We start from the raw sequence: 16,021 nt of genomic DNA, 5'->3' as shown, positions 1-16,021 counted from the left end.
GGTCTGGGGAAGCTCCTACTGGGGCTTCTCTCCAGTGAGGGCTGCCCCCAAAGTGCTCGGGTGTGATTGGAGGCCGGGCCTGGGCGCCTCCCCCTCACTCCCCCAAGGGGAGGGTCCCGTGCTGCTGGGGCTGTTGACTGCGAGGCCAGTGCCCGGCCAGCTCCCCGTCCAAGGCTGCCAGCCTTTGGCCCCGTCTCTGGAAAACAAAGTCCTGCAGCCGCCTCTGCCCAGCGGGACACGGACTCAGCCACCACCCCCTCCCGCTGACCGAGGCTGCTGGTGGAGGCGACTTCCTTGGGCCCCTGGCTGCACGGAAGGTAGGTGGGCATCTGGGGAGCCTCTGGGCCTGGGCTGTGCATGGGGGCCATGCTGGGCTGGGGAGTGGTGCAGAGAACTGGACGTCCCATCTCCAGAATATTCGGAGGTAGGAAAACGCAGGGAAGCAGCATGAGCAAAGAACACACACACAACACACACACACGTGCCGCTGGTCTCCTTCTCCGGCCCTCCCTTAACCCTGACCCTCTCTCGCTGGGGGGGGGGGCAGACTGCTTCTCCTTGTCTGGCATTCAGTGCAACTCCCAGTGCCCCCCCAGTCACTGCCCCCCCCCGAGTCTCCTGTAGGGGATCCAGACCCAAACCACATCTGATTCCTGAGGGGGGGGAGAGTCCACCCTGCATGCTGGGGAGGGTGAGTGGGGGGGCATTCTTGACCTCCTCTCTCTGCTCACTGGAGGGAGGGAGGGCTTCCAGGAGGGGCTTTGGCCTGAGAACTAGCCAGAGAAAGGAGGACTCCTGAACCCCCAGAATTCTGCAAGAAGGCAAATTTGTGGTCAAGGGCTTCAGGAATGAATCCACTTCATGAAGGGCCTAAATAAAAAACACCAGGGAGTTGGAGGGGTCTCTAAAGGCTACCTAGACTGACTGCTGGCGCTCTGCAGCCCCTGGAGCCCTCCAGCAGAGAGCCCCATCCAGTGGCAGCTTGTTCCGCTGGACTGAGCATTCCCTGATCCGTGCAGGGCGGGGCCTGTGGCTTTCCCTTCCTCTTGGCAGACGACCCCTCGACCGGCACGGGTGGGCCGGTGCCCTTTGCCCAAACCCTCCCAGGATCCCTCCAGCCGCCCTTTCAATTCGGGAGGCCCGGTGGGGGTGGCAGCTGGCGGAAGCTAAGTGGCCGCAGAGCCAGGGGCCCTCAGAGGAGCTCCATTCTTTGGCCCTTTGGGAGGAGGGGGGCCCCTGCATCCCCTGCCCGCATTCTCCCTGGGTCCAGCCCCGTTGCCCTCCCCTGCTGAGCCTCAGGCCCCCTCCCCACCAGAGTGACCCTTGTCTCCAGGCCCCGTCAGTCTGCAGGTGGGAGCCCCTCACTTGCCCCCCAGTGAGAAGCAACAAGCCCACCGGTGGGTCACATGGGCTGGGGCAGCAGTGGGGGTGGGTGGGGGGCTCCCTGCCTGCCTCTCACCCTCTCACCAGGCCTAGAATGAGGGCGAGAGCCATAGTCTTACGTTTTATCCCATCATCTTTGCATATGATTCAAAGGGGAGAACAGGCCTAATCCTGCTGCCTCCATTTGTTCTGCAACAACAACCCTGTGAGGTGGTTCGGGCCGAGAGGGGGGGACTGGCCCCAACTCAGCCAGTTGGCTTCCACGCCAAGGGGCAACCGAGAACTCCCCTGTCACCCCACGTCGGACATGCTCAGGGGCCCACTTTGGAAGACCCCTTGGGAACGCAACGGGCAGGGTGGCAGTTGTGGGAGGGAGCCGGTGACCCTCTTGGGGCCCAGATGGCCGCACCGAGACTTTCAGCATCTTCCCTCGCCTGGCCGGCACTGGCCCGGCCTCGACTGGCAGGAAGCCCAGCTGGGGGCTCCCCGTAGTGGGCAGAGGGGCTGGGCTGAGGTGTGGAGGGGCTGCTTTCCTGGCACCCAGCCAGTCCCCGCACTGCCCACCTGCCCACTTTTACCTGAGTTGCCCCCTTGGCTTTAAGCTGCTGTGGAGGCTGAGTCTGGGGTTTGGATTTTCATTTCCTAAACTTCCGGTTTCCCCTGGGGCTGCTGTGGGTCTTTGGATCGTTTGGCCTTCTTGCAAGGCCCCCGAGGGTCCCCTGGGTGAGTGGCTGAGGGAGGCCATTCGAGGGGGGGCGCTGCCAGGAGTGGAGGCGCCCACAGTCCCGCTTCTCCCTCCTCTCTGCTTCCAGGTGCCCCCTCCCCTGGGCAGCTACGGGGGCGGGGGGCAGCACTGGCAGCTGGGCGACCGATCTGGGCGCCGCCCCGCTGTGGAAGCGCCAGGGCCGAGTCTCCCTGGAGACCCCCGCCCGCTCCCTCCTGTCTGACGGCGGCGCTTCTGCCTTTCCTCTGCAGGCACGAACGATGCCCTCCCGGCCGGGCCTCCTGCTGTTGCTGGCCTTCTCGGTGCTGGCCCCGCCGGGGAGCGCCGCCTGCGCCCGCCTGTCCCCGTGCCGGTGTTTCGGTGGCGCCACCGTCTTCTGTTCGGGACGGAACGTGTCGGGCATCCCGGAGGAGCTGCCGCCCGACGCCACCCGGCTGCTCTTCGTGGGCGCCCCGCTCAGCTCTCTCCCCTGCCGCGCCTTCGCCCCGCGCGGCGGCAGTAGCAACGGCAGCGCCCTGCGCCAGCTCGCCTTCCTGGACTGCCCGCTGCGGACGCTCCCGGCCTGCGCCCTGGCGGGGCTGCCGCGGCTGCGGGAGCTGGACGTGGCGCTGGCCGAGCTGGGCGGCCTCCCGCGCGGGACCCTGCGGGGCCTGAGCCGCCTGAGCAAGCTGGCCGTCCGCTTCAGCCGGCTGGAGGCGCTGGAGGAGGGGCTCTTCGACGGCACGCCGGCGCTCCAGGTGCTGCAGCTGCAGGGCAACCGGCTGGCGGTGCTGCCCCCGCGGCTCTTCCGCCCGCTGTCCGGCCTGCAGTCGCTCTCGCTGGCCCAGAACTGGCTGCCCGAGCTGCCCGTCGAGACTTTCCAGCCGCTGCCGCGCCTGCGCGAACTCCGCCTGAGCGACAACCGGCTGACGCGCCTCCCGCCGCGGCTCTTCCGGCCTCTGGGGGCGCTGCGGGCGCTTTTCCTGGACGGCAACCGGCTGTCGGAGCTGCCGCGGGGGCTCTTCGCCGGGCTGGGCCGGCTGCGACGCCTCCACCTGCAGCACAACGCCCTGGGCCGCCTAGAGCCGCCGGGCCTCCCCACGCTGCTCTTCCTGCGGCTGGACGGCAACCGGCTGGCGGCGCTGCCCGCGGGGCTTTTCCGGGGGACGCCGCGCCTGCTGGAGCTCTCCCTGGCCGGCAACCGGCTGCAGGAGCTGCCCGCGGGGCTCCTCGGCAACCTCTCGGCCCTCTCGGCCCTCAGTCTGGCCCGCAACCGCCTGGGCCGCCTGCCCGACGGGGCCTTCCGGGCCCTGGCGGGGCTGGACCGGCTAGAGCTCCGTCACAACTCCCTGGCCGCCCTGCCCGCCGAGGCCCTAGAGGGCCTGGTCAGCCTGCAGGCGCTGGACGTGGCACACAACCGCCTGGAGAGCCTCCCCGGGGCGATTCTGGACAGTCTCCCGGCCCTGGTCAGCCTGGCGCTGGAGGGGAACCCCTGGCGCTGCGACTGCCGCCTGGACCCGCTGGCCGACTGGCTGGGCGCCCTGGACCACCCGCTCGGCGCCCGCGTCCTCTGCTGGAGCCCCGGGGCCCTGCAGGGCAAGCCGCTGCTGGCCGCCCGGGAGGAGCAGCTGCTTTGCCCCCGCCAGCCTGGCCCTGCCCGGAGCCCATCAGAGCCCCCCGCGGGCGCTTAGACAGCAGGCCGCCCGGCAGAGGAGGGCCAGCAGGAGCGGGACGGGGTGGGGGGCTTCTGCTGGACAGCCGGATACACATTCTGACAGCGCCCCCTCCCTCTGAGCCTGACAAAGGGGCGGGGCGGGGGGGTTGCGTGGCGGGAGGCGGGACCCCAAGCGCTGCAAGAGCCAATCCGGGAAGCGCCGAGCGAGGCTGCTCCTCCCGCACCAGCTCCCGCCACGGAGGCAGCCTGGCCCCTCCTCCTCCGTCGGGGGAGCCTGTTAGAAAAGAGCCTTCGGCCTCATGCCTTTTTGGACAGCGCTGGAGCCTCCCTCCCCCTCCCCTCCCTCTTTTTTCATTCTTGCCGATCTCACACCTATTTACATGCTGCTCTTAGGGTGGGTGTTAGGATGTTTGGGGACGTTGATATCTGTGTACTGTTTGCATCAAAATACATGTAACATGTTTTCTTTGACCAATAAATTATTATACAGTGGCACCTCTACTTAAGAACTTCATTCCTTCCATGACATAGAAACATAGAAACATAGAAACATAGAAGTCTGACGGCAGAAAAAGACCTCATGGTCCATCTAGTCTGCCCTTATACTATTTTCTGTATTTTATCTTAGGATGGATATATGTTTATCCCAGGCATGTTTAAATTCAGTTACTGTGGATTTATCTACCACATCTGCTGGAAGTTTGTTCCAAGGATCTACTACTCTTTCAGTAAAATAATATTTTCTCATGTTGCTTTTGATCTTTCCCCCAACTAACTTCAGATTGTGTCCCCTTGTTCTTGTGTTCACTTTCCTATTAAAAACACTTCCCTCCTGGACCTTATTTAACCCTTTAATATATTTAAATGTTTCGATCATGTCCCCCCTTTTCCTTCTGTCCTCCAGACTATACAGATTGAGTTCATTAAGTCTTTCCTGATACGTTTTATGCTTAAGACCTTCCACCATTCTTGTAGCCCGTCTTTGGACCCGTTCAATTTTGTCAATATCTTTTTGTAGGTGAGGTCTCCAGAACTGAACACAGTATTCCAAATGTGGTCTCACTAGCATTCTATATAGTGGGATCATAATCTCCCTCTTCCTGCTTGTTATACCTCTAGCTATGCAGCCAAGCATCCTACTTGCTTTCCCTACCGCCTGACTGCACTGTTCACCCATTTTGAGACTGTCAGAAATCACTACCCCTAAATCCTTTTCTTTTGAAGTATTTGCCAACACTGAACTGCCAATACAATACTCAGATTGAGGATTCCTTTTCCCCAAGTGCATTATTTTACATTTGGAAACATTAAACTGCAGTTTCCATTGCTTAGACCATTTATCTAGTAAAGCTAAATCATTTACCATATTACAGACGCCTCCAGGAATATCAACCCTATTGCACACTTTAGAGTCATCGGCAAATAGGCAAACCTTCCCTACCAAACCTTCCCCTATGTCACTCACAAATATATTAAAAAGAATAGGACCCAGAACAGATCCTTGTGGCACACCGCTTGTAACCTGACTCTGCTCAGAATACTCGCCATTAACAATAACTCTCTGATGTCTATGCTTCAGCCAGCTGCAAATCCATTGAACTATCCAGGGATTAAGTCCAATCTTCACTAATTTATCTATCAGCTCTTTATGTGGAACCGTATCAAAGGCTTTGCTGAAGTCCAGGTAGGCAATATCCACGGCACCACCTTCATCCAACACCTTTGTGACATAGTCAAAGAAATCAATGAGATTAGTCTGACATGATTTGCCTTCAGTAAAGCCATGCTGATTTGGGTCTAATAAGTTATTGTTTTTTAGGTGCTGATTTATCCTCTTTTTGAGTAGAGTCTCCATCATTTTAACTACAACTGATGTCAAGCTAACTGGCCTGTAGTTACCAGCTTCTTCTCTACTGCCCTTCTTGTGAATAGGCACAACACTGGCCATTCTCCAATCCTCAGGAACTTCTCCTGTTAACAAGGATTGGTTAAACAAATCAGTCAGGGGGGTAGCAATGACAGATCTGAGTTCTTTAAGAACTCTGGGGTGGATGCCATCTGGACCCATTGCCTTATTTATCTTTAATCGTTCAAGTTCTTCTAACACATCGGCTTCTAAGATCACTGGAGCTGAATCCGTACAGCTGGAAGCAATGCTATATCCCTCTATAGTATTATTTTGTAAGGTGTCTTTTGAGAAAACTGAACAGAAGTAGCTATTGAAATGGTCAGCGATCTCCTTATTCCCATTAATGCATGTATTATTCCCGGTACTAAGCTTCGTGATGCCGCAGTTTTTCTTCTTCTTATCATTAATATATCTGAAGAAGGTTTTATCCCCCTTCTTTACAGATTTGGCAATTTCTTCCTCTTTTGAGGCTTTAGCAGCATATATTATCTGTTTCGCCTCCTTTTGTCTCATTTTATATACCTCCCTATCAGCTATACTTCCAGACTCTTTATACCTCCTATAGGCAGCCTTTTTTTCATTGACTATAGCCCTTACATCATTGCTAAACCATAGCGGTTTCTTCTTCCTTTTACCTTTAGTTATTTGTCTTACATACAGTCCAGTGGCTTTTAAGATGGCCTTTTTTAATACAGTCCACTGGATGCTCGCTCCTGCCATTTTATCCCTCCCCTTTAATTCATTATCTAAATATTCTCCCATTGCATTAAAATTTGTTTTTCTGAAATCCAATACTTTGGTTGCATTATAGGATTGCTCACAATGAGTTTTTACATCAAACCACAAACATAGATGGTCACTGCAACCTAAATTTTCTCCCACCTTGACATCTGAAACCCAATTCCCATTCGTAAAAACTAAATCTAGAATATTCTCCCCTCTAGTTGGTGTCTTAACCAGCTGTGCCAGAACTGCTCCTGTAAAGGCCTCTACTATATTCTTACTTTTGCATGTAAGGGCACTGGGGATATTCCAGTCAACATCAGGCATGTTGAAATCACCCATAACCACAATATCTCCCTTTACTGCCATTTGGGTAATTTCATCCACCATCTTGTTGTCATATTCCTCGGATTGCCCTGGAGGCCTATAGATCACCCCAATTCTAATGACAGAACCTTCTTTATTTTGCATGCAAATCCAGAGAGTCTCTAGATCTTGACACGTATTTTGAATTAGTGTTGTTTTTAGACTTTCTTTAATATAAATGGCTACTCCACCTCCCCTTCTCTCTATTCTATCCTTCCTATACAGTGTATATCCTGGTATGGATATTTCCCATTCATTAGAATCCTTAAACCATGTCTCAGTTATGGCAACCAGGTCCAAATTATCTCTAGATATTATGGCCATTAATTCACAGAGCTTGTTGCTCAAGCTTCGAGCATTTGTGCACATTACCCGAAGAACATTATTTTCGTTATTAGTTTGCCCCTTATCATCAACAACTACATCTATATTATTTGCAGCTCCCTTTTCATAAGCTTCCAAAAACTGCTTTATCCTCATTGGTCGGGGACAGAAATCACTCACATCAGTTACATCTCTGTCCCCTTTACCTAGTTTAAATGCCTGTCCAAAAAAGTTCTGAATTCCTCACCGAGCACCTGGGTACCTCTGTATGATGGATGCAAACCATCCCTCTTAAACAACTCCCTATTAGACCACCTACTGACCTCATGACTTACATAGCCAAAACCTTCAGCTTTACACCACTGCCTTAACCACACATTAAACTCTCTGATACACGTTGTTTTATCCTCTTGGCCACAAACCGGTAACACCTCTGAGAAAGTCACCGAATCAGTTATTTTACCCAGCTCCACACTTAGACATTGAAAATCTCTTTTTACTACATTAACATTTCTCTGGGACAAATCATTTGTGCCAAGATGCACCACCACATCAACGTTATTACCTTTACTCACAGTCTTAACAATGTTTGTAATCCGCCTCCTGTCCCTGCTGGCAGTGGCCCCTGGGAGACACCTCAGCACCTTAACCACATCCTTGCTCTGTCCCAAATCAACACCTCTAACGGTCGAATCACCCACAAGAAAATGTGTCCTCTTTTTATTTCTACTAACTGTACTTGATGGTTTGGTGACATTTACGACAACTTCCCCTTTGAACATCCCCTCATTCTCTGCCTGAGGGACCTTGCTAATATCTCCAACATCCTTACTATTTAAATCCGCAAGAACACTATAGGAATTCGATACAGAGAGACCAAAATTGCTATGTTTTTGCTCAACTGCACGCAATCTTCCTGAACCGACAGTTGTCCACACAGCCCTCCTCCTCGGGGGACGCTGTGGAAGTGGAGGCTGGACACATGGCTGCATTACAGCACGTGGCTGGGACAATCTTTCCACTTCTGACTGCAAGCTACAAACTAAGGACTGCAATCTAGAGATCTCGCCATCTAACCTAGATGTCCTTATGCAAAGAGGGCAGTACCCCAAGTTCCACAAGGTACTACGGAAGACAACAGCCAAACAAATGTTACACTGCACCAAGCCAGTCATCTTAACAATGTATTGAAATACAAGTACTTAGCAGGAAAATCAACAATCCCTATTGCTACCAAACTTTGCTGATTTTGGTTTATAGTTATAAATGCCCCTTCTCCTTGAATTCAAAAAATGCAAATGCAAAAAGTAAACAGCACTACCTTCTTCTCCTTCTCTGTGATCTGAAGTGCAAATTAAAATGGCTTTTTCCTGCCTTTTATACTTCCCAGTCTAATCCTGCCCCAGCCTAATCTGATTGGTCTGTGTTTGAAAACAAACTGCTAATAAAATTGTCTGTAACAGCCAGTTATAAATGCCCCTTCTCCTTGAATTCAAAAAACGCAAATGCAAAAAGTAAACAGCACTACCTTCTTCTCCTTCTCTGTGATCTGAAGTGCCAAAAAAGTTTGTAAGAAGAACCCATTTTCCCCATAGGAATCAATGTAAAAGCAAACAATGCGTGCAGACCCCTTAGGAAAGAAATAAAAGCTCGGAATTTGGGTGGGAGGAAGAGGAGGAAGAGGAGGAGGAGGACAGTCGCTGTCCAGAGCGAAGGGAGCGTTTCCTTTCTCTGGGCGCTGGCAGAGGTCCATTCCCTCTCCAAGCGCCCAGAGAAAGGAAAACGCTCCGTCCGCTTTGGGCTGCCAAAGCCTCCTCAAGCGCCACCCAAAGGCTCCTCTGGCCGCCCAGAAAAGCCCGAGATAGAAACATAGAAACATAGAAGACTGACGGCAGAAAAAGACCTCTTGGTCCATCTAGTCTGCCCTTTTACTATTTCCTGTATTTTATCTTAGGATGGATATATGTTTATCCCAGGCATGTTTAAATTCAGTTACTGTGGATTTCCCAACCATGTCTGCTGGAAGTTTGTTCCAAGAATCTACTACTCTTTCAGTAAAATAATATTTTCTCATGTTGCCTTTGATCTTTCCCCCAACTAACTTCAGATTGTGTCCCCTTGTTCTTGTGTTCACTTTCCTGTTAAAAACACTTCCCTCCTGAACCCTATTTAACCCTTTAACATATTTAAATGTTTCGATCATGTCCCCCCTTTTCCTTCTGTCTTCCAGACTCTACAGATTGAGTTCATGAAGTCTTTCCTGATACGTTTTATGCTTAAGACCTTCTACCATTCTTGTAGCCCGTCTTTGGACCCGTTCAATTTTGTCAATATCTTTTTGTAGGTGAGGTCTCCAGAACTGAACACAGTACTCCAAATGTGGTCTCACCAGCGCTCTATATAAGGGGATCACAATCTCCCTCTTCCTGCTTGTTATACCCCTAGCTATGCAGCCAAGCATCCTACTTGCCTTTCCTACCGCCCGACCACACTGTTCACCCATTTTGAGACTGTCAGAAATCACTACCCCTAAATCCTTCTCTTCTGAAGTTTTTGCTAACACAGAACTGCCAATGAAATACTCAGATTTAGGATTCCTTTTCCCCAAGTGCATTATTTTACATTTGGAAACATTAAACTGCAGTTTCCATTGCTTTGACCATTTATCTAGTAACGCTAAATCATTTACCATATTACAGACCCCTCCAGGAATATCAACCCTATTGCACACTTTAGAGTCATCGGCAAATAGGCAAACCTTCCCTACCAAACCTTCCCCTATGTCACTCACAAACATATTAAAAAGAATAGGACCCAGAACAGACCCTTGTGGCACACCGCTTGTAACCTGACTCTGCTCAGAATACTCGCCATTAACAATAACTCTCTGATGTCTATGCTTCAGCCAGCTTGAAATCCACTGAACTATCCAGGGATTAAGTCCAATCTTCACTAATTTATCTATCAGCTCTTTATGTGGAACCGTATCAAAGGCTTTGCTGAAGTCCAGATAGGCAATATCCACGGCACCACCTTGATCCAACACCTTTGTGACATAGTCAAAGAACTCAATGAGATTAGTCTGACACGATTTGCCTTCAGTAAAGCCATGCTGATTTGGGTCCAATAAGTTATTGTTTTTTAGATGCTGATTTATCCTCTTTTTGAGTAGAGTCTCCATCATTTTAACTACAACTGATGTCAAGCTAACTGGCCTGTAGTTACCAGCTTCATCTCTACTGCCCTTCTTGTGGATAGGCACAACACTGGCCATTCTCCAATCCTCAGGAACATCTCCTGTTAACAGGGATTTGTTAAACAAATCAGTCAGGGGGGTAGCAATGACAGATCTGAGTTCTTTAAGAACTCTGGGGTGGATGCCATCTGGACCCATTGCCTTATTTATCTTTAATCTTTCAAGTTCTTCTAAGACATCGGCTTCTAAGATCACTGGAGCTGAATCCGTACAGCTGGAAGCAATGCTATATCCCTCTATAGTATTATTATTATTTTGTAAGGTGTCTTTTGAGAAAACTGAACAGAAGTAGCTATTGAAATGGTCAGCGATCTCCTTATTCCCATCAATGCATGTATTGTTCCCGGTACTAAGCTTTGTGATGCTGCAGTTTTTCTTCTTCCTATCACTAATATATCTGAAGAAGGTTTTATCCCCCTTCTTTACAGATTTTGCTATTTCTTCCTCTTTTGAGGCTTTAGCAGCATATATTATCTGTTTGGCCGGGATTAAAGGGGGAGGGGCAGGAAACTGGCCGGGACTTGGTGCCACTCTCAAATTTCCTGGGAAACCTTTCCGTGCTCAGGTTCTTAAGTAGAAAATGGTTCTTGAGAAGAGGCAAAAAAATCTCCAACACCCGGTTCTTATCTTGAAAAGTTCTTCGTTAGAGGCCTTCTTAGGTAGAGGCACCACCTCCCCCCCCCGTGCTTTCTGAGGAACATCCAGGGGGGGCTTCCCAAAGGCAGTGGGTGCAGAGCAGACAGAGGGGCCCTCGGTCTCCCTGCCACTGACCATTCTGTTCCTCATCAAGCGGTCACTGATTGCCTGCAAAGCAGCTCTCTCTCTTTCCCCAGTTTAGTCCCCTGGGGATGCTGAGGGGCCCCAGCTAGGGAGCCCCTGTTCCTGCCTCTCTCTCCTTCCAGAGTGCAGGGAATCCCACGGGGGGGGGGGTTTCCAAGGGGCAACTGGACTGACTTCCTGGTTTTCTATAAAGAAACCTGCAGCCTTGAAGACCCTCTCAGACAGGGGTATCAAACTCAGGGTGCCTAGATCGGCCCATTGGGCCAGTCTGGAAATAAGCAGTGTCAGTCAGTCAGGGCCCCTCCCTCTGCAAAATGTCCAGAGATCCTTCACCAGAAGAGCCCTGCACTCCTCCACGGAAACAGAATGCGAGACTACGAGACGAGACTCTCAATCCTGGGCCTAGAAAGCTTAGAACTACCACGCCTTAAACATGGTCTAAGTATTGCCCACAAGATCATATGCTTCAACGTCCTGCCTGTCAACGACTACTTCAGCTTCAACCACAACAACACAAGAGCACGCAACAGATTCAAGCTCAATATTAACCACTCCATAGAAACATAGAAACATAGAAGACTGACGGCAGAAAAAGACCTCATGGTCCATCTAGTCTGCCCTTATACTATTTTCTGTATTTTATCTTACAATGGATATATGTTTATCCCAGGCATGTTTCAATTCAGTCACTGTGGATTTACCAACCACGTCTGCTGGAAGTTTGCTCCAAGGATCTACTACTCTTTCAGTGAAATAATATTTTCTCATGTTGCCTTTGATCTTTCCCCCAACTAACTTCAGATTGTGTCCCCTTGTTCTTGTGTTCACTTTCCTATTAAAAACACTTCCCTCCTGAACCTTATTTAACCCTTTAATATATTTAAATGTTTCGATCATGTCCCCCCTTTTCCTTCTGTCCTCCAGACTATACAGATTGAGTTCATTAAGTCTTTCCTGATACGTTTTATGCTTAAGACCTTCCACCATTCTTGTAGCCCCATCTTTGGGCCCGTTCAATTTTGTCAATATCTTTTTGTAGGTGAGGTCTCCAGAACTGAACACAGTATTCCAAATGTGGTCTCACAATCTCCCTCTTCCTGCTTGTTATACCTCTAGCTATGCAGCCAAGCATCCTACTTGCTTTTCCTACTGCCCGACCACACTGCTCACCCATTTTGAGACTGTCAGAAATCACTACCCCTAAATCCTTCTCTTCTGAAGTTTTTGCTAACACAGAACTGCCAATGCAATACTCAGATTGAAGATTCCTTTTCCCCAAGTGCATTATTTTACATTTGGAAACATTAAACTGCAGTTTCCATTGCTTTGATCATTTATCTAGTAAAGCTAAATCATTTACCATATTAGAGACCCCTCCAGGAATATCAACCCTATTGCACACTTTAGAGTCATCGGCAAATAGGCAAACCTTCCCTACCAAACCTTCCCCTATGTCACTCACAAACATATTAAAAAGAATAGGACCCAGAACAGACCCTTGTGGCACACCGCTTGTAACCTGTCTCTGCTCAGAATACTCGCCATTAACAATAACTCTCTGCTGTCTATGCTTCAGCCAGCTTGAAATCCACTGAACTATCCAGGGATTAAGTCCAATCTTCACTAATTTATCTATCAGCTCTTTATGTGGAACCGTATCAAAGGCTTTGCTGAAGTCCAGATAGGCAATATCCACGGCACCACCTTCATCCAACACCTTTGTGACATAGTCAAAGAAATCAATGACATTAGTCTGACATGATTTCACTTCAGTAAAGCCATGCTGACTTGGGTCCAATAAGTTATTGTTTTTTAGGTGCTGATTTATCCTCTTTTTGAGTAGAGTCTCCATCATTTTAACTATAACTGATGTCAAGCTAACTGGCCTGTAGTCTGTCCTACACATTGGGAAGAAGAATCTGAACTCCAAATACGAACTGAATAATCAAATTATCACAGATAATCGCCACTCGGTTAAAGACCTTGGTATACTAATAACAAAAGATTTAAGTGCCAAAGCCCACTGCAACAATATAGCCAAGAAGGCTTCAAGAGTTGTAAACCTAATACTAGGTAGCTTCTGCTCTGGCAATCTCACACTACTTACCAGAGCTTACAAAACTTTTGCCAGACCCATCTTCGAATACAGCTCATCTGTTTGGAACCCATATCGCATCTCAGACATTAACACCCTTGAAAATGTTCAAAGATACTTCACCAGAAGAGCCCTTCACTCCTCCACTCGAAATAGAATACCCTATGAGACTAGACTTTCAATCCTGGGCCTAGAATGTTTAGAACTAAGACGCCTTAAACAAGATCTAAGTATTGCCCACAAGATCATATGCTGCAACGTCCTGCCTGTCGGCGACTACTTCAGCTTCAACCACATTATTATAGAGGAGATATGAGTATCTCCTCTATAACCTTCATCATGTATTTTACTATGTGTATATTGATAGATACTCACTAAAACCCTCATTGTGTATTGGACAAAATAAATAAATAAAATAAATAAATAAATACTGCCCTTCTTGTGGATAAGCACAACATTGGCCATTCTCCAATCCTCAGGAACATCTCCTGTTAACAGGGATTGGTTAAACAAATCGGTCAGGGGGTAGCAATGACAGATCTGAGTTCTTTAAGAACTCTGGGGTGGATGCCATCTGGACCCATTGCCTTATTTATCTTTCAGCGTTCAAGTTCTTCTAAGACATTGGCTTCTAAGATCACTGGAGCTGAATCCGTACAGCTGGAAGCAATGATATACAGTATCCCTGTATAGTATTATTTTGTAAGGTGTCTTTTGAGAAAACTGAACAGAAGTAGCTATTGAAATGGTCAGCAATCTCCTTATTCCCATCAATGCATGTATTATTCCCGGTACTAAGCTTCGTGATGCTGCAGTTTTTCTTCTTCCTATCACTGATATATCTGAAGAAGGTTTTATCCCCCTTCTTTACAGATTTGGAAATTTCTTCCTCTTTTGAGGCTGTAGCAGCATATATTATCTGTTTCGCCTCCTTCTGTCTCATTTTATACACCTCTCTATCAGCTATACTTCCAAACTTGACTGTAAAAAATATGACTTTGGTAATCAAGTTGTCGAAGCGTGGAACTCATGTGCCCTAACTCCCAACACTTTTTTAGGTTTATGAAGGCAGAGATGCAGCCCTGTGCCACGCCCACTATGGGCACACCCATGCTTCTACCCCTGGGCCCTCAAAGGCCAAGCCCCACCCTCAATGAAACAAGCCATACCCTCAAAGGACCCAAGTGACCAGCTGCCTGCAAGAGTATCAGCCCTTCCATCCCCCGCCATCCACTGAGGGCTGAAGGAGCTCCTTGGATGAGAAGCAAAAACTTCAGAAGGGAAGGAGGTTGCGATTTCTGACTGTCTCCAAACAGGTGAACAGTGCGGTCAGGCAGTAGGGAAAGCAAGTAGAATGCTTGGCTGCATAGCTAGAGGTATAACAAGCAGGAAGAGGGAGATTGTGATCCCGCTGTATAGAGCGCTGGTGAGATCCCATTTGGAATAATACTGTGTCCAGTTCTGGAGACCTCACCTACAAAAAGAGATGGATCAAATTGAACAGGTCCAAAGACGGGCTACAAGAATGGTGGAAGGTCTTGAGCATAAAACTTATTAGGAAAGACTTCATGAACTCCATCTGTCTAGTCTGGAGGACAGAAGGGAAAGGGGGGACACAATCAAAACATTTAAATACGTTAAAGGGTTATATAAGGTCCAGGAGGGAAGTGTTTTTAATAGGAAAGTGAACACAAGAACAAGGGGGCACAATCTGAGGTCAGTTGGGGGAAAGATCAGAAGCAACGTGAGTAAATATTATTTGACTGAAAGAGTAGTAGATGCTTAGAACAAACTTCCAGCAGACGTGGTTGGTCAATCCACAGGAAGTGAATTGAAACATGCCTGGGATAAACATATATCCATCCTAAGATAAAATAGAGGAAATAGTATAAGGGCAGACTAGATGGACCAGGAGGTCTTTTCCTGCCGTCAGTCTTCTATGTTTCTATGTTATTATCTATGTTTCTATGTTATTATCAGTATTAGTATTATAGTATTAGTATTATAGTACTAGTATTAGTATTAGTATTAGTATTAGTATTGAATGTAAACATGCCTGGGACAAACGTAGATCCACCCTAAGATCAAATACAGGAAAGAGTAGAAGGGCAGATGAGATGGACCAGGTGGTCTTTTTCTGCTGTCAATCTTCTAGGTTTCTAGGTTTCTATGTTATTATTATTATGTATGTTTCTATGTTGTTGTTGTTGTTGTTATTATTAGTAGTATTAGTATTATTAGTATTAGTATTGAATGTAAACATGCCTGGGACAAACGTAGATCCATCCTAAGATCAAATACAGGAAAGAGTAGAAGGGCAGATGAGATGGACCAGGTGGTCTTTTTCTGCTGTCAATCTTCTAGGTTTCTAGGTTTCTATGTTATTATTATTATGTATGTTTCTATGTTGTTGTTGTTGTTGTTATTATTAGTAGTATTAGTATTATTAGTATTAGTATTGAATGTAAACATGCCTGGGACAAACGTAGATCCATCCTAAGATCAAATACAGGAAAGAGTAGAAGGGCAGATGAGATGGACCAGGTGGTCTTTTTCTGCTGTCAATCTTCTAGGTTTCTAGGTTTCTATGTTATTATTATTATGTATGTTTCTATGTTGTTGTTGTTGTTGTTATTATTAGTAGTATTAGTATTATTAGTATTAGTATTGAATGTAAACATGCCTGGGACAAACGTAGATCCATCCTAAGATCAAATACAGGAAAGAGGAGAAGGGCAGATGAGATGGACCAGGTGGTCTTTTTCTGCTGTCAATCTTCTAGGTTTCTAGGTTTCTATGTTATTATT

The 16,021-nt window shown here is 48.4% G+C and overlaps 1 protein-coding gene across 2 annotated transcripts; it reads left to right on the top strand.

Annotated features, from left to right (window-relative positions):
- The first annotated feature begins 73 nt into the window (after positions 1-73).
- CPN2 (carboxypeptidase N subunit 2) lies at positions 74-4,253 on the top strand. Of its 2 annotated transcripts, none has more exons than XM_070753870.1 (2): positions 74-424; positions 2,359-4,253. In XM_070753870.1, the coding sequence occupies exon 2, from the start codon at positions 2,368-2,370 to the stop codon at positions 3,775-3,777; it is 1,410 nt and encodes a 469-aa protein (XP_070609971.1). In that variant the 5' UTR covers positions 74-424; positions 2,359-2,367; the 3' UTR covers positions 3,778-4,253. The 2 variants fall into 2 exon arrangements, with proteins under 2 accessions (XP_070609971.1, XP_070609970.1); XM_070753869.1 differs by having other exon boundaries at positions 74-317; positions 2,359-3,864.
- Positions 4,254-16,021: the final 11,768 nt, after the last annotated feature.

This window comes from Erythrolamprus reginae, chromosome 5, assembly GCF_031021105.1.
Source record: "Erythrolamprus reginae isolate rEryReg1 chromosome 5, rEryReg1.hap1, whole genome shotgun sequence".
Classification (NCBI taxonomy): domain Eukaryota; kingdom Metazoa; phylum Chordata; class Lepidosauria; order Squamata; family Dipsadidae; genus Erythrolamprus; species Erythrolamprus reginae.
This window is presented reverse-complemented; position numbering and strand designations above follow the sequence as displayed.